This window comes from Gallinula chloropus (assembly GCF_964237585.1).
Source record: "Gallinula chloropus genome assembly, chromosome: 9".
Classification (NCBI taxonomy): Eukaryota; Metazoa; Chordata; class Aves; order Gruiformes; family Rallidae; genus Gallinula; species Gallinula chloropus.
The window spans coordinates 17718291-17744697 of NC_140094.1; the positions used below are offsets into that span (position 1 = coordinate 17718291).

Here is a 26407-nt window from a genome sequence, read left to right on the forward strand (position 1 = left end):
GCTCCAGCCAAACTCTGTTACCAGACATAGGACTTGAAGATGTTTGAGACCTCACAGCCCACTGACACACACCATTAGTAACAGCTTCCAACGCTTTTAAGATAGGTAGGAAGAGAAACACACTCAGGTACAGACAACAGCAAGCCAGCCTGCTGCTTCCTTAGGAAATGAAGCTAAAAATCAGGGAAGGCTTATTAGGAAACTCTCAATATTTTATGTCTAAACGACTGTGTCAAAAGCTGATTTCTAAACACATTAGATACGTGTGCTCAGTTGGGACAGTCGGTTTATGCATGCCGATGCAGGAGCAGCATCCATCAGTGATGAACAGAATCTAAAAATGGTAATTACGGTAACAGCATACAAATTCACCTAATTTGCATTAGTAATCACACTGGGTAGCTGAGTAAACTTGTCATGAACCGTGTGCTTAATTTGCTTAAAACCTGGATTGGAATGATTCTAGGATTCGTACGGAAGGTACACCGCCAAGACTACGGCTCAGTGTCTCTTGCAAACACGTGTTGCTGCTTCCAAGCTCACATAGAACAGAAAACCATCCGCTGTCCAAACAGTCACCGTGATAGATAAGCACAAAGAGATGTTAAATTGCAGCAAGTGACTGTAAAAATGACTTTGTATGTTTTTATTTTTTACTCCTGTGATTCTCTGCTCTATACTTCTGCCTCAGTGGTTCCTATATCACGTCCCTTTTATTTTTTCACTGAATGAGAATTTTTCTCTTGGTCCTTATGTTCACAGAAGGTGTCAGGTTCTTCCACTCCTGCAGTTTTCCAGCTGGAACTTAGCTGACAGGTTTGTTGATGATGCACTAGCTATAAAACAACTCAGATCATTCCTGGAGACATTTCTGCGGGTCTAAGAGCAGTAAACTATCCTGGTGTCTCATGTAATCCTGATTACACTGACAGAACAAGCTGGCTGAGTATCATCTTCAGTGCTGCCCTTTAAGGTTAAATCCTGTTTCTAATTGAACTTCCAAGAGAAAAAAAAGGGATGATTCTGAGAGCAAACTTAGCAAGCTAAAGCTATCTTCATCTACAGAGATGTCTTCACCGAATCCTGCAGAAGAGGTGGAAACAAGCTGAATTCCCTGGCTATATATTCACAGAGAGGCATTTCACCTACAGCAGAAGCATCCACAGGACCCCTCTACCATCACTCCAGTGCAAAGAAACATTTCTCCCCATGAGGTCATTTGCAAACATCTCCAGGGAGCTGCCTGATTACTGGAGTTGCAAAGCAGGGACATGGTTTGGCTCTTGGAGCCTACACGCCGTCAGCTGATAAAACTAAGCTGGGTTTTTTTTTCATCTCAGAAAGGTCAGAAACTATTAACTTCTGCAAGTTTTGCACTCTTAGGCTTTCAAATTTCTAAAAAAAAAAAAAAAAAATTCTTCCCCAATTCCCTGAAGCTCTGCACACCACATTTCAGCCTTGGAGAGAGGTTTTACAGCTATATAGATATGCTGAAGCACCTGGAAATTGGGGTTTATAATGGAAATGCTTATAGGCCATTAACTACAGCAGTGCTAGAGGTCATCGTTATAATGGCTTTAAATAAAAACTGCCAGCTACAAATTATTTTTAGAGATGAGTGTGTTCAGTGTCAAGTGTAACTGGTGAAATCAAAGGGGTTCTATGAACTGGGCATGCAGGATGTCTCACAGGAAGAACAAGAGCTGCTGCAGAAAAGACAAATCCATTTCTTGTTTACACAGGAAGATGGTTGCATGTAGTTTGGATCAGTGAATAAAGGTCCCTAAGGGGCAAAAGCAGCTTCCCAGATAAAGCAAATGAGAGGATTTTTATCTCCTTGGCACATTTTAATATGTAGCAGCAGAGCATCAGACAGGAGCTATTTCAGGCTGCTGTGTTTCTTTTTCTGGCATATAAGAAAACATTCTCTTGCTGTTTGGATAGCCAACGCTCATCCACCTGTCACTATGTGATGGGTCGTAGCTGACACTGTTTCACAGGTATCCTGTAGTTCCCCATGATGTAATTTGCCCAGATCCTGCCAAATTTGGTATGCAAAGGTGTTGCTCCTTTTTTGAGGACACCTGTGACCTCCAGGCCCGGTAGAAGGCCAGGAGAAGAAACACAAGTCGTGACTCAATGCAGTAGAGTCTTGACTTCTTGATCGAGAAGCAATTTTTTGCCCTTCTGGTGTCACAAATGAGGGTTTCTATGGCACATCTTACTTCTCTGGCACAAGGGTCCTCTGTATCCCGGTGCACAGTCACAGGTGCCGTCCTCTGGGGAGCAGGATCCGCCGTTCTCACAGTTGCAGGAGATGGAGCAGTTGGGTCCCCAGCGTCCTTGGCTGCATATATTGTCACAGTGGATGCCTAGAGATGCAAAGGCACACGTTAGGTTTCACACAGCTTACTCTGCTTGTTGATCAAAGAAATGTTTGGCTGGACTGATACCTCGCAGTACATCACAGAGCAAACAAGGGAGCCTGGAAAGGAAATAGCTATCCTTTTATCTGCTTAATAAAGTGAAAATTAAGAAAATGCCAGCAAGGGGAATTCTGTAGGTGTTGGTGGGCTCCTGTTCAGTCCTTAGCACCATTACAGAATCTCTGCATGTCATCTGAGAGATGAAGGTCAGGAATTGCTTTAAAGTCACAAAATATCTCAAATAACTGGTCTGGAAATATGCAGCTGATTGAAGTCTGATTACTTAACTGCTGTGGATTGGAAGACCAAAGGAAAGGAAAATCAGGGTTCTGTGAAAACACGCCTGGTGTTTGGATTCTTCAACATGTGCAAATTCAGTTCTACACTGTGTGTTCTTCACCTCCTGGCTGAAAGCACCGTGCTCTGCCTTATTACACACATCCCCACATCCAACCAGAGCTCTCTGAGTTCTGTGTTAATGAACCGAGCTCTGATCTAGCGAGCGGCCATATGTGGGCACCGGCTGATCATTTGCATGTTAAATGGCGACTGAGACCTGCCAATCCAGCTCCCAGTGATTCCCAGGGTTGTTGTTCGATATTTATTATTATGAAAAGCAAAGCTTGGAAACACTGAAAGAAGCACACAGCCAGAAAGCTTAGCATGAGGTTTCTGGCATTGTTTCAACTGGGTTTCTTTTAACTGGGGACTTTTTAAAACAACCTTGTCACGTGTAATTGTAACGCAGGGATTTGATCCCACACACCACTGCTTGTCCAAGAGGCTCTTACTCCACCAGGACAAGACAGTACCAATACCTGCAATTAGCAGAGGTATTTGCCCGATCAAGGGCTCCTCAGGCTGAAAAAGGGCTTGTGGGATCATGAAGGGAAAGAGACATCAAGCACTGCCAGCTGCAGGGAGTGGCATTAGCAGTAACACACTGTCGATACCGATAACGACAGGAAAAAAATGAATCACAGGCTGGCTCAAAAATGTTCCCTGACAACATTACCACACCGGGTGCCTTACAACCGCGCCGCCGAGATGTGACGGCGTACACGTGCCCTAGCTAGACTTTCGACATGAAGATGTTCTTTATCGCCCGTGCACATGTCCCCACTGCATAATGGGATAAATGCAGACAAGGGCTCGGAGAGCCCCAGCCTCAGCCAGAGGTTGGATTAGTGCATGGCTAAGGAGAAACACAATCCCAAGTAATTTCCTCCACCTCTGATAACTTCATCTGGATGCTACAGGTAATGGACTGTATTTGTGGAGCTGTGATCTGTACAGTCACCAAACTTTGAGGATTATTAAATCAGCTAAAAGTCATTATAAACACACTTACGGTGCAGTTTCAAGTTGGTTTTATAAATCTCTGAAGTTAATACAGTAAGAAATACTGCCGAGCCAAAATTTCCCTTTTCTGAAGATTAATCACACAATTATAATGACCCTTCCTAGAAAATCTTAACCAAGTCTGGCAAAAGTACAGTTTGAAATGGGGTTTCTAGTAATACATGATCATAGCGTTATTTATAAAGAGGCACGGTCCATGCTGTAGAGCTTAATAAAAAACACATTAAAATATAGTAAAAACATAATGCAAGCTCAATCCCTTAATATCTAAGTAAATAAATCTGATAAAAAAGAATGCAAAAAGAGGCAAGGAGCATTTGTATTAGTAAAATCAAGAAAACAATTATTTTACTACAGTCTCCCCTGCTCCCTTTGAAGTCAAATATAACCTTGGATTCCTTAAACAGTAAATGCTTTGTGTGTATGCAATACATCTACAGCACCCTGTAATTAAAAAGACAAACAATAAATCGCAAAGAAATGCATTTCATATTTACACATACATATATATGATCATTTATGGGTTTGAGCCTCTCGGCACGAGCTCCCAGAGATGAAATTCAGACGCAAATGGAGCAGAATGTGTATCTTCTCCTCCTGACTGCAGCATTAAAAATACAATTCTCTCACTGTGAATGGGCTATTTATAACAGGAGACAATTAAACAGCATTATTTCTTGTCTCTTTCGGCAAAGTTTGGGGAAGGATGACATTGAGTCCCTTCTCCCGAAAGGTAGCTGAATTAGAATGCCACGGCTGTTCTTTGCAGCAGCAAAGTCCTTCCTTTAGTAATGAATAATGAGGGATGTCTTCCCGCTCCTAACGAAGGCAATGAGTCATTGTGAAGCCGATTGTTGTAACGAAATGTAAAGGGCGGGGGGGTGGTGGTGGTGGGGGGGGAAGGAAACCTTCTAGAAGACACTGATACCCATTAGAGCAGTTAGTTATTTATAAATTTTCAGAAGACGACTGAGCAGGTGCCGCAATCGATTTTTATTACTTTATATTACTCTAAGTTAATTCTCATGGAAGACTTCATTTTTTGGAGGCTCCTACACACGCTGAATTGCAAATGTAAATGAGAAGTTAAAATTGCATCTGGACATGCATGTCTTATGGAATTGTGCTAAAAAAGGCACCTTAATTTTACAATTCCCTAACTCGAGAGCATTTGAAGGGGGAGTCCATCCCTCCCAGCTACTTTACAATTGAAGTTGGTGAAGCAGCAAGCTGCTTTAACATAAAACTTCAATATTTACTTAAGAACTTGCCGATAAACATTTCTGATAAGCAATTAGTTTTCCATTTCCACAAATACAAAATACGCTGAAGTCGACACATCTCTCATCTCATGTTACAACCAGAGATTCCCAATTTATGAACAAATTCCTTGTTTCACAAGCATGATGTTGAAATTAGAAAGACAACTATCAGAAGAGTAAGTCCCTGAAGCTGCAGGAAGCAGTTCTATACATAAACTCTATTGCCTAGATACCAGGAAATTATCTTACTGCCCGAGGCTGCGGTTCACAACTGCAGATACTAGGATGAAATTACACTTCCAAGACCTCCTTGAACAATGTTCTGGGGGTGAATTGTAAATGGAATTCACATAACTTACATAAAATTATGGTTATCCACTGTACGGGGGCAAAGGACATCCGCATTCTTGTGCAGGAAGCCAGAGCCAAGGTAAGAGCAAAGTCTGCTGTGGCCTTTAATCCAGCCTGGGAAATGGCAGCCACAAAGCCTCCATGTCCTGGAGAGGGTTTGGGCTGCTGGACTTCTGCAAACACGGTCTGCTCACCGGTAGGATCTCCAGGGTGGTCTGTCGGCCACTCTGTATATGACATTTAGCTGACAAACGGTACCAAGTGCCTGAAGTGCTGTTGCACAAGCTGTGATAAACACAGTCTGGAAGGAACGTTACCCACCAGAGCTGTCATGACTGCACTCCTCTAAGGGACAGCTACACAGGAGAGCTGTTCCGAGCTCTTTCTCCTCAAGTGCCCTTCCAGGATGATTCACTACCAAGTGGCAAAGCAATGGCTGTCTGGGACACCAGGAGTATCCGGCACATCTCAAGCCCAGGTGAAGCAGTCAGGTTGTGTGGGACCTTCCAGTGCAGAGCTGGAGATGGTGTCTCAATGGAGAGAGGCAGGGATGGGGTAGAGGAGGTAGCATGTCTGGCAAGAGCACTAGTTGATGGAAACTCGTTAAGACATATATGTTGTACAGTAATGATACAGGTGATATATTGTAGCCCAGTTCCACACAGTGGCTAGAGGCGTGTGTCTGGTGGCTTGATGCTGGATACAAACTTGTGTGTGGCTTACTGGGATTAAATTCTACCAAACTAAGCTGGTGCTTTGTATTAAAATTTACCAATTGGGCTGTGAAAGGCTCAGAATAACATCCATGCAGCCATCAGGAAAAGGAGCACAAGAAAGAAAATGGAAAAGACCCCCCCAAGCCACAGAACTGGGATGTCAGCATCTACTGGAGAGCTACTTCATACTCTGCTTCCACTAACAAGCCTCAGTGCCTTCAATGGAAGTCTGTCAAAGCGATGCAGATTTGGTACAGTAGCTAGATGCCACTGAAGGACTTTGGAGGGTGAAATTCCTGAACACCAGACCTAAGTAGGATTTCCTTTTTTCTCTCTCCAGCTTACTTGTGCAATTGCACTCGCACTTGGGGATTATGCCTTCAGCTCTTAATAAAGCCTGTCATTGTCTTCCTGCCTTGTCTCTAGATAGTTGGAAGCTAATACTCCAAACACAATAGAAAAGCAAAAATGGAGGGAATAAATGAGAACCAGTGGCCTATTTTTGACCACTGCTATCCCCTCGACAGTAGCCTCTGCAGCAGGGCCTGCTGGCTGCACAGCATCTAATTGTTTTTCAGGGACTTGATAAATTATAGGACGTAGCTCCCTCCCCCCCCCGCCATGTACTTTAATTTTGTATCTACCAGTGTACAACTGTAATTATTTCTCTGAATAAGATCTTCAGCGGTTTTTTTTTCCCCCCAATAGTCACAATCTAAAGACAGATGCAACATCAATTAGCAATGACAGCAATGATTTCGGCAGACATCTGAATCCAACACAAACATTGTGCTCTCCTCCACCTGTCTTTCAACATGACATGAAGTCATAATAATCTCTTATTTCTGGCATTTGAATAGCTTTGGAAAGAACTGCTTTTTATGTGTAAATAGGCATTGGATTTATGCAGGCAATACAGGGGAGGCCTGGAGTTTGGTGAGTCACGCTTGGCTTTGATCCGGGATGCCCAGTAACTTCCGTCTCTGGCATGACTAGTTCTTAATGGTGGTTTCTCTGCTTGTTGACGCAGTCTGTAGTGGCAAGCCCACAAGAACAGCAATAGTGCTTCAATAGCAGGAACCAGTCTAATGAGCATAGCTACGAGGCTACTTTAGGTAAGTAATTGCGGTACGTGGGCCAGCAAGCACTTACCGTACTGAAAAGAGGCACAGGAACCTGGCACTGAATGTGATCTCCAGAATGGGCTGCCCCTCTGGGAGACACCATCACTCCAGTCTCCATCACGCCTTGCAGCAACCCTGTCAGCAGTGGGAGCACATCTCCTGCCAAGCCCATGGCCCCAGAGGGTTCCCAGGCATGCGGCTGTCACGCCAGGCTCAGAGCCAGAGGCCACCGAGGTCACCTGGACATCTTACCTTGGCCTAATTCACACATTTAATTCAGAGAATGATTTCTATAATCACACTCACATTTCTTTTAACCTTCTCCTGTTTCCCCAGGACTCTTATTGCCGTTACGTTTACGTTTCCCCTATCAATTCTATTTAAATCAGCTTTGTATCTGAGATCAGGCCAGCATGCTTCCCCAAGTGGGGAATATTTGGCTGCTTCAGTCTATAAAAGGCTAAAAAAAAAATCAGTAAGAATGTAAGAAAGAACTGTCCATTTAGCTCTGGATCAGCTGCTCGGAAGGCGTTACGACAGCATACGGACAGGAGCTCATAAAGAATACTCAATGCTTCCCCCCCATAACTTTGTGCATCTTCATATTTATCCCTACCTGAGGCAAACCCTGAAGTATTTGACTCAGATCCAGGCAGAAACACCCCAGCACAATTCATGACAGCTCAGCACTTAAAACATGCTGAAGAACAAGAAAAAGCTGCTTGGGGAGGGCAGCAGAGAGAAGAAAACTTAAAAGGATCTCTCATAAAATTAAATGGAAACATTAAGAATTGATGGCTGCTCATCCAGTCTGCAAATAAGCTGTTTTTGTTTTTATATAGTGAGACCATTCAACAGAGCAAACAGCAGCCACGTTCATGTTATCGATGAACTTTTATGGTGGTCTCAAAATGCTTTTCTAACTGTTGATTTTAATTTCCTCCCCCCCAAATGAAGGCAGTGGAGCTCTTCCTTACCTCACCAAGTATTGCCCACTGGTGGGCTTTAGAGGAGCCCATCAGCCTGAGCAAAAGCCCCATGCTATGGTCCCAAATAATGAGGAATTAGCCTTTCCCTGCAACCAGTGAAAAATTCTAAATTGTCTCTTCCCTCATCATTGCATGGGCGATTTATGCACCCATTAATGTAAGTGTTTTTCTGAAGGTAATATACTTACAGCCTAATGCACCTCTGAGGAGCACTAATCATACCCCTAGTTTTAATTATCTAGGGAAAACTCCAGATATGAATCATCCGACCTGGGGAATTTATGCAATAAAAGCTTTGGAGGCAAGAGACCTACCTCACAAGAAATCAAATAAGTCCAAATGTTTGCTAAAATTAAGAATCATCTGGTTTCCTTTGCTGGAGGTTATTCTCCAGGGTGCACTACTGCAGGAAGAGAAGTTGCCACCACAAGAAAGGGCAGATCTTACAGATGACAGTACTAAGGGAGCCAAGCTCTCCTTCACCTTTAGGATGCTTCCTTCCCATGACTTTAGTAGGTCAAGAGAGGTCCTTCTCCCCCTCTACTCTGCCTTGGTGTGACCACACCTGGAACGTTGTGTCCAGCTCTGGGTTCCTCAGTTCAAGAAGGACAGGGAACTCCTTGAAATAGTCCAGTGCAGGGCCACCAAGGTGATGGAGTGAAACACCTTCCTTATGAGGACAGGCTGAGGGAGCTGGGGCTCTTCAGCTTGGAGGAGACTGGTGACCTCATTAATGTTCATAAATGTGTAAAGTGTGAGAGTCAGGAGGATGGAGTGATCTCAGGGATGGCAGCAATAGGACAAGAGGCAGCGAGTGCAGACTGGAGCAGAGGAAGTTCCATGGGAATGTCAGGAGGAGCTTTGTCACTGTGAGGGTGACAGAGCACTAGGACAGGCTGCCCAGAGACGCTGGGGAGTCTCCTTCTCTGGAGACATTCAAACCCACCTGGATGCATTCCTGTGGGATTTGGTCTGGGTGAACCTGCTCTGGCAGGGGGGTTGGACTGGATGAGTTTTCGAGGTCCCTTCCAACTCCTAAGAGTCTACGATTCTGTGACTTCTCTGCACTTGTTTACAGGCCAGGAAGGTCAAGAAACCTGGGAAAGCTCCAAGCAGACCATCAGCAGGTAAACAGAAGGGAGGAACTTGTGAGCGGGGGAAAAAACATACTGCTTTCCTGGTTGAAATGCTCAAGCCCCCAAGCTAAGCCATGAGCTAAGAACACAGCTCAGCAAGAGCTGTTGTACAACCAAACGCGTGCAAGCCTTTCGTGTTCAGTAACACTGACTGAAATTCCACCTTTTCTCCTCTGCGTAGAACGGGAAGGGAGATATTTACTACATTTGTCACTGCAAACACTTTCCCCAATAATATATATCCAACTTTTTAGCTTGCTGGCTGTTCATTGAACGCTTTTTCCTTGTTCTTCCTTTCCACACAGCACGCCAGCACCCAGTATTGAGTCTGCTGAGATGTTCACAAATAATTTTTCACTGCTTCTCGCCCACATTTATTTATAGGTGAATGTATTGTACACACAGCCAAGCTTATATATAGAATGCCTCGGTATTAAAATGGGAAATGGTTGAATATCTCTAGCATCAAGTTGCATTTTTTAGAACCCATTAAATTAGCATAATCCAGGATGCCATCCAAGCGACATCTTTTCATGGAAATTTCAAAGCTGTCCTTTAATAAGTGAAAATAAACCCCCAAATAAATACAAAGAGAAATGAACTCCTATCTCTTCTGTGTTTATAAGACTAACACCGCAATCATTCGCACGCGTGCTTAAGTTTAGCACTAGGCTTGCTGCAGAGTCTAATTATAGTCTAAGGGTCTGATCCAACTCCCACTGAATAAGTGGCAAAAATCCAACTGATTTCATGAAAGGTGAAATACATACTAAATCTGGCACAGGACAAACACAACTAAACCTCACTTAGATGAGAATCTGGAGCCCCCTAGAAACCTGCCAAGGAATGCACAGACACATAATTAATGTTGGGACATCAATGAAGTCTTTGATATAACTTCATAATTCATATTTTTGAAAATTAGCCCTATATCAGCAGGAACCATACTTAAAGGTTCCTGTCAAAGAGAGAATTTTTAAGCACAGCCTGACATTAAAATCTTATCAACTCACTTGAAATTAAGTCAATGAAAAATTAAAGCTAATTTCTAATAAGCTTATGTTACATTCATAGACGAAAGGGCACTTGTCGAATGCAGGGAGTAAGCACACCTTCTCACAGGGAGAAGATTTTCATATCTGAAAGGCAGAGGCCAGAAGAGAGGCTAAAATGCACCATTTTAGACTGACTCTAAAATGTCTAGTTTTTCTGTCTGCTTAAAGCTAATGTAAGGATACAGAATAATCAGAGAAATAAATGATTAATTTAAGAATCTGGGATAAGACTGCCAAAAGTGATAAGTGCAAAATATGGTTTAGATAATGGGATTAGACATCTAGAAAATGCATGTTTAATAGGGACTTACCATTGCTCTGTTCCAATGTTTTAGGCTTTGTATTAAAAACCAGGACAGTAAGAGACACTGACAGGAAAAAGGAAAAAAGAAAAAGCAACCCCCCTACATTATGAATTCTAAAATACTGTGGATCTCTTCAGCTAAAAATCCATAGGTGAATAAAACAAGTCCTAGATGGGTTTTCTGATTTTAAAGATGTTCCCACTTAAGTCTGTATGCTCTTGGAGCTGATGTCTTGAAATAATTCTATTGAATTACTTTGGCTTCAACCTGCTACAGGTGAGGACAGGATCTGGCCCTAAGATTATAAACTGAACACTGCTGCACTGGAAGAAAAGTTGTATTAATACAAACAAAATGCATTTTATGGAAAGCCAGGTGGAAAGGGTTTTTGGGTTCTTTTTTTCCCACCCCAAAGACATACCACCTTCTTGCAAAGAACTCAGAAAAACTGAAGTTAAAAATACCTTAGAGCTCACTGTCAAAGTGGTCACTGTTTCTTTAAATTCAAAAAGGCCATCCCTGGAGTAACAGCCTTATCAGCCTTACTGAATTAATGTGTCCGCAGGAGGCAAGAAACACATCTCTGTGTTTGAGTGACAGTGCAGATGTCACTCACAGCCTGGAAATTCTCACAGACATGCAGTCTCATTCCTCAGAGCTCACCTTACCCACGGCCTGCCAATGTCGCCTGACCCCATTAACTCCCTCGTACCATCAGTCGTGGAAATCCCAACAACTGGAGATGACCACAGCTACCGCACGGTATTTCTGGTTGTGGTAAGAGACAATTGGGGTTTATGCTGCTGGCAATGCCTGAAAGTTGCTGAGGTTGTAAAGGACAGGGAAATATATATTGTGATTTGCCATATGGAATGGCAAAGATGAAGCTGCTCTGCTGTTAATGAAGCCTAGAGGTGTGAAGTACCAACACACTAACAAGATCACAGAATCACAGGGGTTGGAAGGGACCTCTAGAGCTCATCGGGTCCAACCCCCTGCCAAAGCAGGGTCCCTAGGAAAAGCTTGCACAGGTCGGCGTCCAGATGGGTCTGGAATATCTCCAGAGAAGGAGACTCCACACTCCCTGGGATGTTTCTTATTTACCACCACTTATCATTTTCATATCTGTATTTGCCATCCTGATTAATTACAAGAAATCTATGAGGGGTTCTTTTAAAATGAACTATAATTTCTATCTTACATCAGCAGTACCGTCCCCTTTTCCCTACACATTTTTCAGGATGTTAAAATCTACTGAATGAACTTCAGCTATTGAGAAGAGCTACTGAGCACACCAGTTCAGGGGATAATTGAGACAGCATCACGGCTGTGGTGTTCTGCAAAGACCAGAGTGTGATACAAAAGGAACAAAAAGGAAAGACAGACCCAAGATTGGGATAAGACAGCCTTTCAGATTAAAGGAATTCAGATAAACAAGATTTTAACTGACCTTAACATTTACAGGAATGGAATACATCCCCCTGCAGATCGCTTCCTATTTAATCCCACTGTAATATCTGAAAGGTTAACAAAATACACGCTGCCACAATTAACTTGAAGCGCATTGACTCGTTACAGGGAGGAAATGAGCTTGCTGTGAACATCAGCCCAGCCTGTAGCTTTCCTTTCTGCACTCTGTTTGTGAACGGGATGTCTGACTGTGAGAACGGAGGGACTCTGGTCTGAGAGATGGGGTGAGCAATGGCTGCGTCCCGCTAACCTGGCTCAGATCAAGCACCTCCCGAAATTAGAGAACAGACCTGCAGCTATGACCAATTTAATTACTGAGGGTTGTACTGAGCAGCCCTGTGTAGTAATAACCATTTGAGAACCAGTTCTTGAGGAGCAAGGGCCAAGCTGATGGAGTCTGACGATCAGCTTGCAAGACCTGAAGGGTTTAGCAGGAGCTGTGCTTTCCAGAGCCACACAGCATTACCCCTAACAGAGGCACTCTGTCTCCCCACATTCACCCTAGCACCTGACCCACCCAGCAAGGCTGTAGGGCAGCCAGTCCTTTTCTGTCCCCTTGCAAGGTGCTTAAGTAAGGTCATAAACTTCTACTAGGCTCCTCTTATCACTGTCACTGAGCATCCAGGAGAGGAGGTGGCATCTGGGTGAGGTGAGGCTGATGCCCGCTTCTCTAGGAACCTGTTTGCTTGCAAGTGACTTCCAAGAAACTCTCCACCATGCCATTTTTCTGTGCTTCCATTCTCCCTGTGGATTTGGTGTGTGCAAGATCCCTAATTAACCAAATGTAATTAGCACCAAAGCACTCCATTTTCAAGCATTTTCACACAAAAAAAAGGGCTCTTCCACAAATGACTACTGTGTTGGGAGCTTCAGAGTATCTGTGTGCACACATACACACAGACGTAGAGCTGCAGGCACAGAAGCCATGTGTGTCTAAAACGTACAGGAGATCTGGAGTAAGAGACCCTTATTCATCCTCAGAAAACAATCAGTCTAACCACTCAAGACCTGATCCTGCTGGGAGCTACCCTGTTCCTATTTAACCTAGCAATAGATATGAAGGGCAGTTTTTATGTAGGCAAGGTTACACGTATGGAGTTGGAACACTCCTTTCGGCGCAAGGCTGAGCTCTTATCACACCTGACATTTCCTTCACATGAAGGAGAATTCATCTCTGTGTCGTGTCAGCAGGTCACTGATCCAACTTTGGCTCCCATGTGAACAAGTTTCATCTTGCTCATACCACAGGAGAGCCTTTTGCCAAGGCAATTTTGGTTTTTAAACTACAAATGCTATGCTTGCCATGCTGTCTACCAAGCCATTTGTGATACAACGGGTGTACCTGGTCAGGTAATTTCCAGCAGTAATGACAGGGTGCAATCATCTTTAGATCTGATCTGTTTCTGTGGATCTAGTTTCTGCCTTCTGCTGCACACATGCAATTCCCCAGTGAGCTGAATGGAAACTGCACATGCACATCCCTAAGCAGCTTGTTGCCAGTGTCCTTATTTATGCATACAGCCGGTTTGCACGGCTCTCTGATCTCCTGGCTGATGTCTGGGAATCTCTTCATCATCTTCCCTTCTGCCAGATATCCTCAGCTTCTGAAAATTACCTTCCCCCAGCCAGTACAGGGAAGAGCATTGTCCTGAATAATAGTCTTGATGGGTGGCAGTCATAATACAACAAAAGGACGGCAGACTGCTATTAACTTACATTGTATGCTACTCTTTACTTGCTTTTTTTCCTTGCTTTCCCAGTCTTTCTCCATGCTCCCACCATCTCTGGGTCTCTGAAGGTTTATATCAGTAACAGCTTGAAAACCACTTTAAAGAAAATGGGTTCAATCTTCCCCTTGATCTTTACATAGAACACTGACATCAAGAGGAAGTCCCGCGTGTGGGATGAACATACAGAATATGCTGTTTCAGATGAAGTTTTGTGGCTATTAGGATCAGAAAGCCACTTGAATTCTCTGTCTGGTGTGAGTGGGCAGGAAAACCTTCAGATGTTCCATGATCCTGAACTTTTCTGATCTTTTCCAGGCCATGCTTAATTAGTACCAAACTCAGAAAGCACAAATTTAAACTGAATTATTTATCACCCTGTGTTTATAAAATGCGCTGCAATACACATCATGGCCCAGTTCACAACAACTACGGGTAAGATTAATCTTTCACCGATGCCATCCTCCTTAATATGAAAATATAATTATCTAGCTGAAGTTTCTTAAATTGCATACTTTCAAACTAGTATAAGCAGAATTTATCCTTGTGTCTGGTGCTAAGCCAAGTGGAAAAAAACACTGGAAGCCGAATTGACAAAACATGGGTTGGCTCTGTCTGTCTATCAAGTTCCAGTGCACACCACGCATGGCCCTGTCAACATCTCAACTCCAACCTGGTCTCAAATAGTAACGTCGTATTTTCCTCCCTGAAATGTGATCCTGAGGAAAGGAGTTCCCAAAACTGTACGGGAACTTTGAAGGATCAATTGCTGAGTTTGCAGTAAGTCCATTGCCAGTTAAAATACATTGCATGCTACTGAGATGGAAAAAACCCTAAGGATATCACAGAATTTCTTCTTACCTTTGCTTGGAGTAATTTGTATCTGCATTTGATGTGCATTTACAGATATGTATGGGAGTAAGTGTAAAATATTTGTTGCAAACGCCTTTGAGAAAATGCCACACCTTTAGTCTGCAGTTGTCTGCAAAGTACATTTTCTGCAGTTTCCTCTGGAATGGTACATCCAGAAAGAAGTGTAATAAACTTTTAGAGTAAGCGTGTATAAATATATCTCTAATTTACTGTAATTTTAAGAACCATTTTCTCCCTTGAAGACACTCACAATGACTACAGGGAAGGCTACCAACTGCTTCTCTGATGATCATCAGTAATGCGCAGCAGAGTTTTAATGCCTGATGGATGTACTGATGGCAAGGAGGCTCAAAGTAAGATGAATGCACTCCAGTGCATGAGGAATGCAAGCTGGAGCATGGGATATTACTGAGCCCATAAACTGGATTTTCTTGGGGGAAATATGCCCCTTTCAGGGCTGCATGCCCACTATCTTTTAAAAGTAGCTTGGTTGTAAGCAGTGTGTAGAATTCCCTATCTTTGTGTTTTATTTAATTCTTCAAGGATTTTTTCCATTGTGCCTTCAAGGTATGAATTCATTGCCAGGAGCTAATGCTAGGTACAACTTCATTCTAGGAGCTGAGCTGCTGTGGTGATGTTCTCCCCATCAGAAACAGAAGGCATGCATGGGTTTAAGGGGTAAGACATAAGGTGATAGCACCCAAATGCTGGCTGCCTGAACAGACCACCTTGCTTTGTATATCTTCCAACTTGTACTTGTTTGAAGAACAATTAAACTTCCCAAAGGAATTGCTGTTAATATTACCACATCCTGATTGTTGGTGCCACTGGTGGCTCTGCAGTTATGGGCAAGAATATAAATTTCTTTCCCTCCAGGACCCCATGAGAGACCTGAAGGAGATTAACCAGTACTTCAGGCAGCAAAGTGTGAAATACTGGTTGGGTCAATAACTTGCCCCTTGCTGCTATGTTAGCTGTCAAAAGCTGGCAAAGAGACATATCAGTGTGGAGCCTAGTGCAGGCCTGATCGTGCCGAGATCTCCAGCCTGGGGTCTCCTACTTCACTGAATACTCCCCAGCCTCTGTGTAATCATGACAACTCTTTGTCAAATCAGCATTAATCTGCTCTCCACAACTACCCTCCCCTGTGATAAAAAGCATGGGAAAATGGGAAAGACATAAAGACAACGTTTTGGGACAAAGCTGGGGTTTGTGTGACTCCCAGCATTGAGAAAACATCTCTCTGCATCCCTAGGCATCCACACCACAACCACACCCCTGTGGAAAGGGCCATTCAAGGAGAAAAACTCTGCAGGATTTCCAGATGATCTGCAGCATCCCTCCCGAGGACTCCTTTTACAGAAGGCTAACATCTGGCCCCAGGTTTGGAGCCATCTTCATCTAATCTGAATACAAATTTAATGAATGCCAATTATTGTCAACACCATGAGTGATTCAAATACGGGTAAGTTCAGCTGATCTTGTCTCAATCTATTATTGAAAAGCCTGCAGTCACAAGTCCAGTGCCATAACTGATGCAGCAGCAAAGCAAAACAACCCACCAAAAACCCAAAACCACCCCCAGAACAACAAAACCCCCAAGGTTTACAAAGGCAACTGTTCATTTTACCTGTCCAGCCTGCAAGACAGCAGCAGTAACCAGTGACAGGATCACACCCATCTGCGTGGCTGCAGTCACAACGTTCACTGCAATTAAGACCATATGTTCCATCCTTCAAAAAATACAAAGAAAAAAGTCTCTCAGTAATCAGGTTTTTGTTCCAAAATGTGCAAAATCATCTATCATGTCCTTCTTAATGCTGAGTTGCATTCTTTTTTTAAAATTAACATACAGAGACGACAGAAACAACCCAGTGCCCAACATTTCTATAGAGAACCAAATGAGGAATCACTTTAAAAAACGTTTGAGAAAATGTGAATAACACAGCAATAACTCTGATAAAATATAATGCAAATACATCAACTTGACTGTGAGAAAATCTGTTATTTACACACTATTTCCTTCAGTTAGCCATGGAAAAAATGAGCTACTGACACACCTACTGTAAGAAGAGCATTAAAGGGGATGCAAGACCTTCCCAGTGGTACTCACAGGGCACGGCTGGTCACAGTACTCCCCTTGCCAACCAGGTGAGCAGAGACAAAAGCCATCAGCTGGTCTGCAGGCTGCTCCATTCGTGCAGTAACATGTCTGGTTACAGTTAAGACCCCAACTGCCACTTGAGCACGGAATAGAGCAATCCACTCCTTGCCACCCTAAAGAAACATGTGAGAGAAAGAGGATTTGGGATGTTTTTGGGGAGAAAAGCAAGGAAAGAGACAGCAAGAAAGGCAGCTTGCAAACTGATTTTAATTCTAGGACCAGTTTCCTCCTGGATCTTGGTGTAAATGAAGACTACCCTGGGGTCAAAGGCTGGCCCCTTTTAATTATGACCTCCCAGGTTCATCTACTAGCATCTATACATACAGAAGGGTGATGCAGGAATCATGGTGCTGGCTGTTGGCCAGAGTAAAGTGCCTGATGCCGCTCTGGGAGAGTGCAGCCATGCCTGGCAGGCTGGAGACCTGCTGATCAATGAGAAGGCAAGAAACTCGCCATTCAATGCTGCCTGTTTCTTACCTCATATTTTTTGGAGAACACTCTTTAATATAAAGAAGCTATTACACCTAAAAAAAGACCAAGGCCATCATTTCTAACCATTAAGGCTCAAATCTTAACTACCAGTGGCACAATGGCTTTCATTACACTGCAGCTGTACGTAATGGAGTTAAGCAGTAACTCATGGTTTATACACCCTCATTAAATGGGGCTCTACAGTGATCTATTAATTCATGTTTGAAATGCCAGATTTTATCGTTATTTGCCTCACTTCTGTTTTAGGGCTTATGTGTGCCATGCAGTCATAGCTCACGTTGGTGTTCTGAGGGAAGGCACTAAGAGATGTCATGCAACAGAGCGGGACGAGATGTCTCCAGTGATTGGTGGGTTCTGCTCACTGCCAGGCACATAAGGGAATTATGGACATGTGGAAAGAGGCTAGTCTTGCAGAGAGACTCTCTGGAGCAGACAAGACTTGTTGTTTCCCCAAATAAAAGACAGCTGCATCCTGCAATCCCATGCTGGCTCAGGGGATGGAAGACACGGCTCATGGCTGGGGACAGAGTGAATACTATGACCTGAGGATGGCAGCAAGGGCAGCCAGCCAACCCCCTCCAGCCCCACGGCACAGGGTTGGCAGCCAAGATCAGCTAGGAGCCCAGAGCACAGAGAAAGCCTATGGGAATGAGACTAGGCCAAGGTCAAGACAGGCATGCAGTCTGCAGGTCAAGGTCAGGTCTGGTGAGGATAAGGATGGCCAGGCACAGCATGGTGAAACGGGCTGAAGAAGAGAGAGGTGGGAGACTCGGTTGTGTCACTGGTAGCAGAGGGGAGAGCAGGGGCTTCAGAGTGCTGGAGAAACAGGGTGAGAAAACCCCCAGCAGCCCAGGGATTGCTTTGCACTTCCTTTGGAGAGGAGCTGTGGCCCTGCCAGCACACTCAGTTCTGTGACCTGCTCTTGCGACGGAGCAGTGAGGCCTGGCTGCTGTTCAGGGCAGAGACAAAACATCCAGTCAGGCCCCTGTTGGGTTTTGCTACTTGGGCAGACTGTTGAATTACTGACAGGCACAAGAAAATAGTGGAGTTACTGACTGCACAGCTGTGCCGTTTGAAAAGGGGAGCAGCATTGGTGCCAAATTGCAGACAATTGTTAAATCTGAATGCTGTTTACCTTCTTTGCAGTAGCACAGCCCATCCACAGGGGAACACACGCCGTCATTTTTGCAATTACAAACCGAAGAGCAGTTGGTACCGTAGGTTCCTGCCATGCAGGTAATGGTGCAGTCATCTCCCTGCAAACCAGGAAAGTCAGAGTCAGCTACAGAAATGGGAATCACGGGAAATTCCCCTCTCTGCACAGGGAGGCTTTCTCTCTCTCTCTCCAAACAGTGAGCAGAGTGTTACGAGTTGATTGCTGAGTCTTCAGCACTTGAGCAGTCACCGCTGCTTCCCGTGATTATGATGCAATTAGAGCTTTGATTGACTTGGAGGAAAGGGACAAGTTTCTGGCGTTCATTCAGCAGGAGGTGGGGAAGTTACAAAAACAAACCTCCTAGAACAGATGTTAGATCATTAAGCAAAACATCACTTACGAAACACTAATCACAAAATATACAGTCTGAAACTGTGCAAAGATTGCCCTGCATTCCTTGGAAAATATAGTCTAAGAATAGGGTTGTTAAAAAAGCTAAAGGATCTCGTACGTGCTCGTCTTCCACAGCCTGGCAGAGAGGAAAACTACATGGCAGGTGCATTAGACCTTGATGTGTAGCTGGTACCTGCATTTGTTTTCAATTAATCTGCTTTGTGACTTCAGGAAGGATGCTGAACAAGGAGTGGGGTGTACGGCAGAGAGAGGAGGCACAGAGCAAATCACAGAAACACTCTCCCACTTATTTCTGCTTTAGGTGAGGGGAAGGCGAGGGAGAGTAAACACTTCAGTGTTACAGAACTGTTACAGGAATACAGCGTGTTTCAATAGCAAATTACAGTATGTTCTACGCACCCATTAACTGGTGTGACTGGAAAGAGACACACACATCTCCAGAACATTGTTCATCTGATGCAACAAGGGAGTTAAAATGTAAGCACAGTCACTTTAAACCTATTTGCCAAGTGCCATAGGCCGGTCAACATATGTTAGAATATATAAGGTGTTGTTTGCTCCTTTTTCTTCTACATGTAGTCCTTTCAAAATCACAAATTAGCTCCTAAATTTACTTCTTCAGTGAGTCAAACTTTCATAATTTAGTTCTGTGTCACAGAGAGCTATCCTACTCCAAAGTTAAAGAGTAACTACATCGCAGTGTGACCTATACCATAGCTCAGGGGAGAAGATATTGGTCAAAATGTATTTTTGTGGGCAAGAGGCTTCGCTGTTTGACAGGAGGACCCATTTATCAGGAGACAAATGCACCAAATGTCAGCTTCCCTATGCCGTGGCAAGTACCTCCAGGAGCCAGTATATCACAGCATCAGACACTGAGACAGTAAAAGGAAATATGAACAGATTTCTGAGCACCATAAACCCCATATGCTTGCTGTAGCAGTTCTGCCTAGCACCAGTATGACTCATCCTATTTTATAATAAAAACCTTTTTTTAGGGGGAAAGTCAAAGAAACGGTTAAAATACGCCGTGTTTCAGAAGTAAATCCTACAAGCCTCTGATTTTTTTTTTGAGTGAAAGTAGTGTTTGTAAAAGATGCTATCTTTGACCATGGTGGAGTAAAACACGCTCCCCTGAAAGGGCCTGGCAGTGAAAGGTGCTGTCTTGACAGCCAGCAAATCCAGCGCCTGCTGCCCCTCATTACCCTGCCAGCATGCCGACGGAATGAGCTACAGGAGCCCAGAGCTGAGCAGGACAGCAGAGGGACATTCAGTCTCCACGCCTAATCAATCCTCTGCCTTTCTCCTGCGTGTGACAATTAGACAGCCAATTAGTGCCACTTAGAAAGCCGTATCTTGTGCGAATGAAACTCCCAACTCATTTCATGTACAACACAGAACTGCTGGTACTGTTAATAATTTCTATGACAACTGACCTTATCTGGGTTTGTACTAGTGATCTCGAAGTGAAAGAAAATGCCTTTGAAAGGGAAGGGAGCGTAGAGTGATGCGGAGCTGAATCATCCCCTTGGGAGCCAGACTAACTAAACCAGCATCTGGACCATGGGTGGAAGCAGAAGGTCGATAGGATGAGGGGCGACGGTTTAAACTAGATCAGGGCAGGTTTAGATGAGACATCTGGAAGGAGTTCTTCGCTCTGAGGGTGGTGAGGCACTGGCACAGGTTGCCCAGAGACCCCATCCCTGGAGATGTTCAAGGTCAGGCTTGATGAAGCTCTGAGCAACCTGCTCTAGTTAAAGGTGTCCCTGCTCACTGCAGGGGGGTTGGACTAGATGGCCTTTGCAGGTCCTTTCCAACCCAACAATCTGTCAGTCTATGATTTCCACTTGCTCAGCTGACCTCTGTGACCCCAGAGCAGCTCATGTAATGCCGTAAATTCTCCCTGGCCACGTGTGTGACAGGCTGGTGTCAATTCCCCAGGTTTCTCAGAGCAGGCAGACACAGCCACTTCAGGTATCCCAAAGAAAAGGTCCTGCACACAAGCTAAACATCACCCTGATTCATCTTTATTCACCACACCTTTGAGTTTTGGCATTTACTTTAATATACTATACTTTATGGACTGGGAGAGGTTGGTCACTCTGGCTGTCCCCCTTCCACACACTTTGCAAACAAACCTTCACTGAAAAAAATAACTGGCTTAATGAGATTTCTGTCCCTGGGTTTGACAAGTGAGACCTTCAGAGCTCTCTGAGTGACAACTGCCAAAAACACTTAACTTCTTAATTACATAAGAGGAAAACGCACTTGAACTATAGCACTGGCTCTAAGATTTTATTAATTATAAATGCACACCCCGTTATTAACATTTTGAACTTGATTTGGGAGAATGACCTATGAAATGAAATGCATTCAGGTACGGTTAAAGATATGTAAATTCCACCTCCCTCTCACCACCTGCCCAAGCGAATAATGCTGCTGTGTACAGCTCTCCAGTTGTTAATGAGTTATATATTCTATTAAACTGATTTCCAATGTTGTGTATTGAATCTTTGCTCTTGCAATATGGTACTTTATCCTTCTATCCTGTTTAGTAAAATTAATCAACAGCTGTGCTCCTTATGTTGATTATTCTTTTTTCTATTAAGATCGGGAGGTTAATGAGAGTAGTGAAATGTCTGGATGTGGTGTACATGATAGGAAGGAGTAGCTAATTCAATCAAATGTATACCCCTGAAAATGTTAAAGCTATATTAAGAAATCTAGCTATAAATAACTCTGTATTTTACATCTCTCTTTTCCAATTCAGAATGATCCATATGGACATCACAAACTTTCAAAAGTGCTTAATTTTCTTCATCAGTTTCACCTAGAAGTTCCAGTTGATCAGAATATACCCCCCCCCTCAATATTTCAGGGCTCAAATCTGACTCTCACATATCAATCAAACAGCTCTCTTTATGAGAGGTGGGATCATGTGGATGCTCCACTCTGGTGGGAGTACCCCAAGACAACAAAGATGCAGGTGGGGAATCTGGGATCCCTGGGACCCTAAGTAGTCAGCCTTAAACCAAAACAAATGGTAGCAGCAATGTAACACCACCACCTGTGAGACCTTCCATACTTTCAAGTACTTCAGAAACACTAACTGTTGCTGAAACTAAATCATAGACTCCTCTGGCACCACGAGAGGTTTGGGCATACAGGTCTTATTATTGTTTTAATTCTCCCCTACGTATTGAGGGTGAGGTCCAAAGAACCAACCTCCATTAATAACTCAGGCTGCCAGCTCACATCCATCAGCATCAAATATTAATAGACTCACGAGGGCCAGAGCATCCATCTTTCCAGAGGGCAGTCAATAATACGTCTTGTTTCTGTTCAGGGAGAGGGGAAGATTTTCTTCCATGAAAATTATTATTGTACAATATTAGTAGAGCTTAAAGACACATCACTGCAGCCTTAGGTGCTGGCTGTGTTAACAAGCTCTGGACACCACAGAAAGTGTTTTCCCTGGATTAATGTTGCCCTAACAGATTAGATTTCATGTTTTCTGTTAAGAATACATTCCTGCTGTAAACAATGACCCACTCCCTTTAAAATCTTTCCCTGGTGTTCAATACAGAGATTGGGATTTATTTCTGGAGATTTTAAATGCATGAAATGCATTTTTGAAGGAAAAAAGAAAGGGTATTGCAGACCATACAGGGAGCTAATGACCCAGCAGTGGTCAACATCACCCAGCAAAGTCTGCAGCCATACTCTGACTCAAAGCTTGGCTATTTAAGGAAACAAAATTAAGAGTTTCAGAAGTAGGTACCATCTACAGGAAGAAATTTGCCCCAGAGGGTGAAAGCCTGGTTCCACTGAAGTCACTGGCAAAACAGGAAATCAATTTTTCAAGGCCCCTGCAATGCAGAAGACTAACAGGGCTGTACCGAGCTTGGGCTCCAGTTTGCATGACAGACCGATGAGATGGGTTTGAGTGTTCTTAAGGTTTAATCCATCAAAGTGCCGAAAATCCTCAACTCCTGTGCAGATTACTAGGGGGGACTGACAACATGGAAAGGCAACACATCTGAACTTTTGGTAATCTGCAACGTGACCAACCTGAGATTTCTAACACGCTCTCCACTTTTCTCCCTCTCCCCTTCCTTGCCTGGTTTCATGCCAGATGAATTAGAGGTGCAACACCTGCCACCAGCAGCCAGGCAGCTCAGTGCTCCATTCTCCGAGCTCACAGCACAGGCACTAAAGGGAAAGAGAGGCACAGCACAGTGCTGCACATGTGTAATGATAAACAGATCGTGAAGACCACATGCAGCTGCTGTTTGTACCTGATGTCTGTGTGTCCAGATAAGCCTCTCAGCACAGATTTGGTGTGTGAAAGCATCTATATTGGTATGTACACACGTTACATGGCACACCGGTGAGCCGGTACACAGCGGCTGCGCTGATGCAGATCACAGACGGGTCTGTATATTTACTTATTTAATTGTGACATTTACAATTAACCCAAAGTGGTTCTTCACAAACATCCCCTCAAGGTAAACATATGGTGTCCAGCAACACAAACTGTCAGAACAAACTAATTTCCCTAATGGTGTTTCCAGTGGAAATTAATGTGCTCTTCATAAGCCTATAAGCAGCAGTAGGAAACTTTGTACTTTTACTGGTCCTCTCCTCCACCCTAGACTACAGCAATTTGTTCATGACCTTACCACACAGCATCTTTAGTTTCCCAGACATAATGATGTCCTCTGGCAGAATTCCTTTCCCCTCTGGGTGTTACTAATTACTCCCTGCAGATGCTATTATTGGTGCTAATGATAAAATGCAGAAAAAAAGGTTGGGGAAGGATCTCGTGCCCCAAACAAGTCAAGTGTTCAGTTTGCAGGCAATCACTGTTACCAAGAACTGACAAATGTTCCTTTACATGCTTTGTAACATCGTATGATGTAGCTCTGCTAGAGTTTGATATACATCTGAAACAGCTCAATGAAATCACTGATGACCTTATTCATTCCCCTCTTCCCTTTGCCCTTTTTATGGGAGCAGATGGGGTAAGGTAGAAAGGATGGCAAAGAGCTTCGTTACGTCTAAAAAGTGACTTTACAGCTCGTGACTCATTCAAAGACACAACCATTGGCAGTCCTGAATGCCAGAGTCTTTCATTAAATCATAAAACATTTCCAAGAGCCATCTGCAAAGCTCTCCCCAGTCTGCACCCCAGCGGCATCACAGTCCTCTGAGCACACTGTAAATCCTGGATGTGCCACAGGCACTGGGCACAGCGACCCTGGGGAGCAGGAAGAACGTACTGCTTTGCTTCCTGTAATCTTACAGGGATTTGCAAACATTTACAAATGGACATCAGCATTTTATTCCACCTCTGATTTTGTGCTAATATGCTAATTCGTACAGTAAATTCCACAGTAAATGCCAAGCTCAGAATTAGTCACCCCAGTAATAGTAATCATAATTCTTAAATTTAGGATTTGATCAAAAGTGTTCAGCAAAACACAAAGAAAAGTGAAACTTCATTTGTTATGAGATCTTTAGGCAAAATTATTGTAAATAATGCTAATTTTAAGTACTTCAGTACTTTATTAAGTACTATTTAATTTTACCGGTTATTGCCAAAGCCTTTGTTACACAAGGCTGGGAGCACTGACAGTGAGGGGAGGAAAAGTTTCCCCAAAGTAACTGTGGTTTGTTATTTTTCCCAGTTGTTTGTAGAAAATCCATCTGAACTTTGTGGATTCCTGTTTTACAACCCCCAATACAGTTGCTGTGACCTGCTACAGGCTGCCACTGCCCTAACACATCTTGGTCCCTCAGTAAGGTCACAGAGAATCTGAACCAGATTCTCATTTTTAGAGCCTCTCACTGCTTCATACATCCAAAAGGAACAATGCTCTGGTACAATAAAGCTGATGCTGAAGTGGAGCAGGACTCTCTAAGAGTAAAGGCAGCAAGTTCCAGCTTTGTGAGGGTTCCACTCCTTCCCCACCCCGTGAAATCAAGTGAGAACAAATACAAATAAAGCTCTCATTAAAAAAAAATAGGTTTTGCATAGTAAAACTCAGCAAACCTGAGTTGGACTTCTGCCAGGGAGCACCAGGGAATAGTTTTCTATTTTGCACTACAAATATGCCCAATATCAGTCAGTTATCTGCAATTAAAAAAAAAATCCACTCCTACCATTTGAGCCACCTAAAAACAGGCATTAAAAACTCAGAAAGATAATTCAAGGAAGAGAGCAGGCAAGAGGTAGTACCTTTCCCCCTGCTTCTCATACATCAATGTACCACTGTTGCTGGCAAAAAAATCTACACCAACTTTACACCTCTTGAATATCTGCCTGGTTTAGTATTTAGGCCTTAACTGCAGAGCACTTTAGTGTCAGCAAGGCAATGAATACAGCATCATATAATTAAATGTATTCTGGAGGAAAGCAGTGTGGAGAGTAAAAAAGATGATCATGAACCTCTGAACAAGATTTTTTTTTTTATACAGTCAGCACTTTTCACCTAATAAAATATCACAAAACACATTTATCTAGGAGGGACCTCTCAAAAAATAGGAGATTGGATTTAGACTGGGTAAAACAACTCCTACATCATATCCTTGGGACATTTCATCTGGTGAGATGGTGCATCACCCCTGAGAGGACAGCCTGTGACACAGTACAAGGAGCACAGCCATGCACAGGTCAGAAATCACAATGGAGGTCAGCAGTTGGGTAGATTGAACAGGGGTGCAGAGCTTGGCCAGCACCAGCACTGGTCTGTACAAGGGCAAGATACGACAAGAGACTCTGAAGTCTGTTCACAAAGGAGCTGTGGACATTGTTTGTGGAGCAGATATTTCAGGTGGAAATTAAAATGTCTGTAACACACAGGGTTAGATTTAGTTATTGGGAAGACTGACTATGTGGGCAGGTGGATCACAGGTATATCAGGAGGATTATCACTACACATTCCAAGGACAGCTGGATAACCAAGTCCTGTGTTACTTAAAGCAATTTAAATCTGCAGTAGGGTCACCTCACATCTTTTCATGTCAGGCAAGGAGGAGACTCTCAGAGCACTTTAAACTTTGGCAAGGTTATAAAGAGTCAAACATCTATGGGGCTCACTGCTGTTACTAAAATGAACTCTGATCAGCTGCTATGGTGAAATGCTCCAAAACCCATGGCCATGTCACAACTAAATGCCCCAAAAAGTAAAATGGCCCAGGCATAATGTGCATTATTTCAAGCTGGTGGAAAGCATTTCAATGCCTGAGCAGTATGCAGTTGGTACATGTGCTCTTTGTGATGTGCTCAATAAGGTGTTTGTGCCCAAATTTGGGACAGAAGCTGAGTATGTCAAGTAGTGAACCACAGTCCTCAAATGCTACTCGTAAAGACAAAGAAACAC

At 43.5% G+C, this 26407-nt stretch overlaps 1 protein-coding gene across 2 annotated transcripts in view; it reads right to left on the bottom strand.

Moving 5' to 3' along the window:
* Nucleotides 1-26407, bottom strand: part of MEGF11 (multiple EGF like domains 11) — a gene marked incomplete at its 3' end in the record, with an annotated part of 205422 nt that overhangs the window by 38161 nt on the left and 140854 nt on the right. For both annotated transcript variants that reach the window (XM_084268356.1, XM_084268355.1), the window contains exons 10-13: nt 18588-18708; nt 16910-17073; nt 16427-16529; nt 2226-2372 (exon numbers count right to left, since the gene is read on the bottom strand). In XM_084268356.1, coding sequence (XP_084124482.1) covers nt 2226-2372; nt 16427-16529; nt 16910-17073; nt 18588-18708 — 535 coding nt within the window. The remainder of the gene's footprint in view (nt 1-2225; nt 2373-16426; nt 16530-16909; nt 17074-18587; nt 18709-26407) is intronic.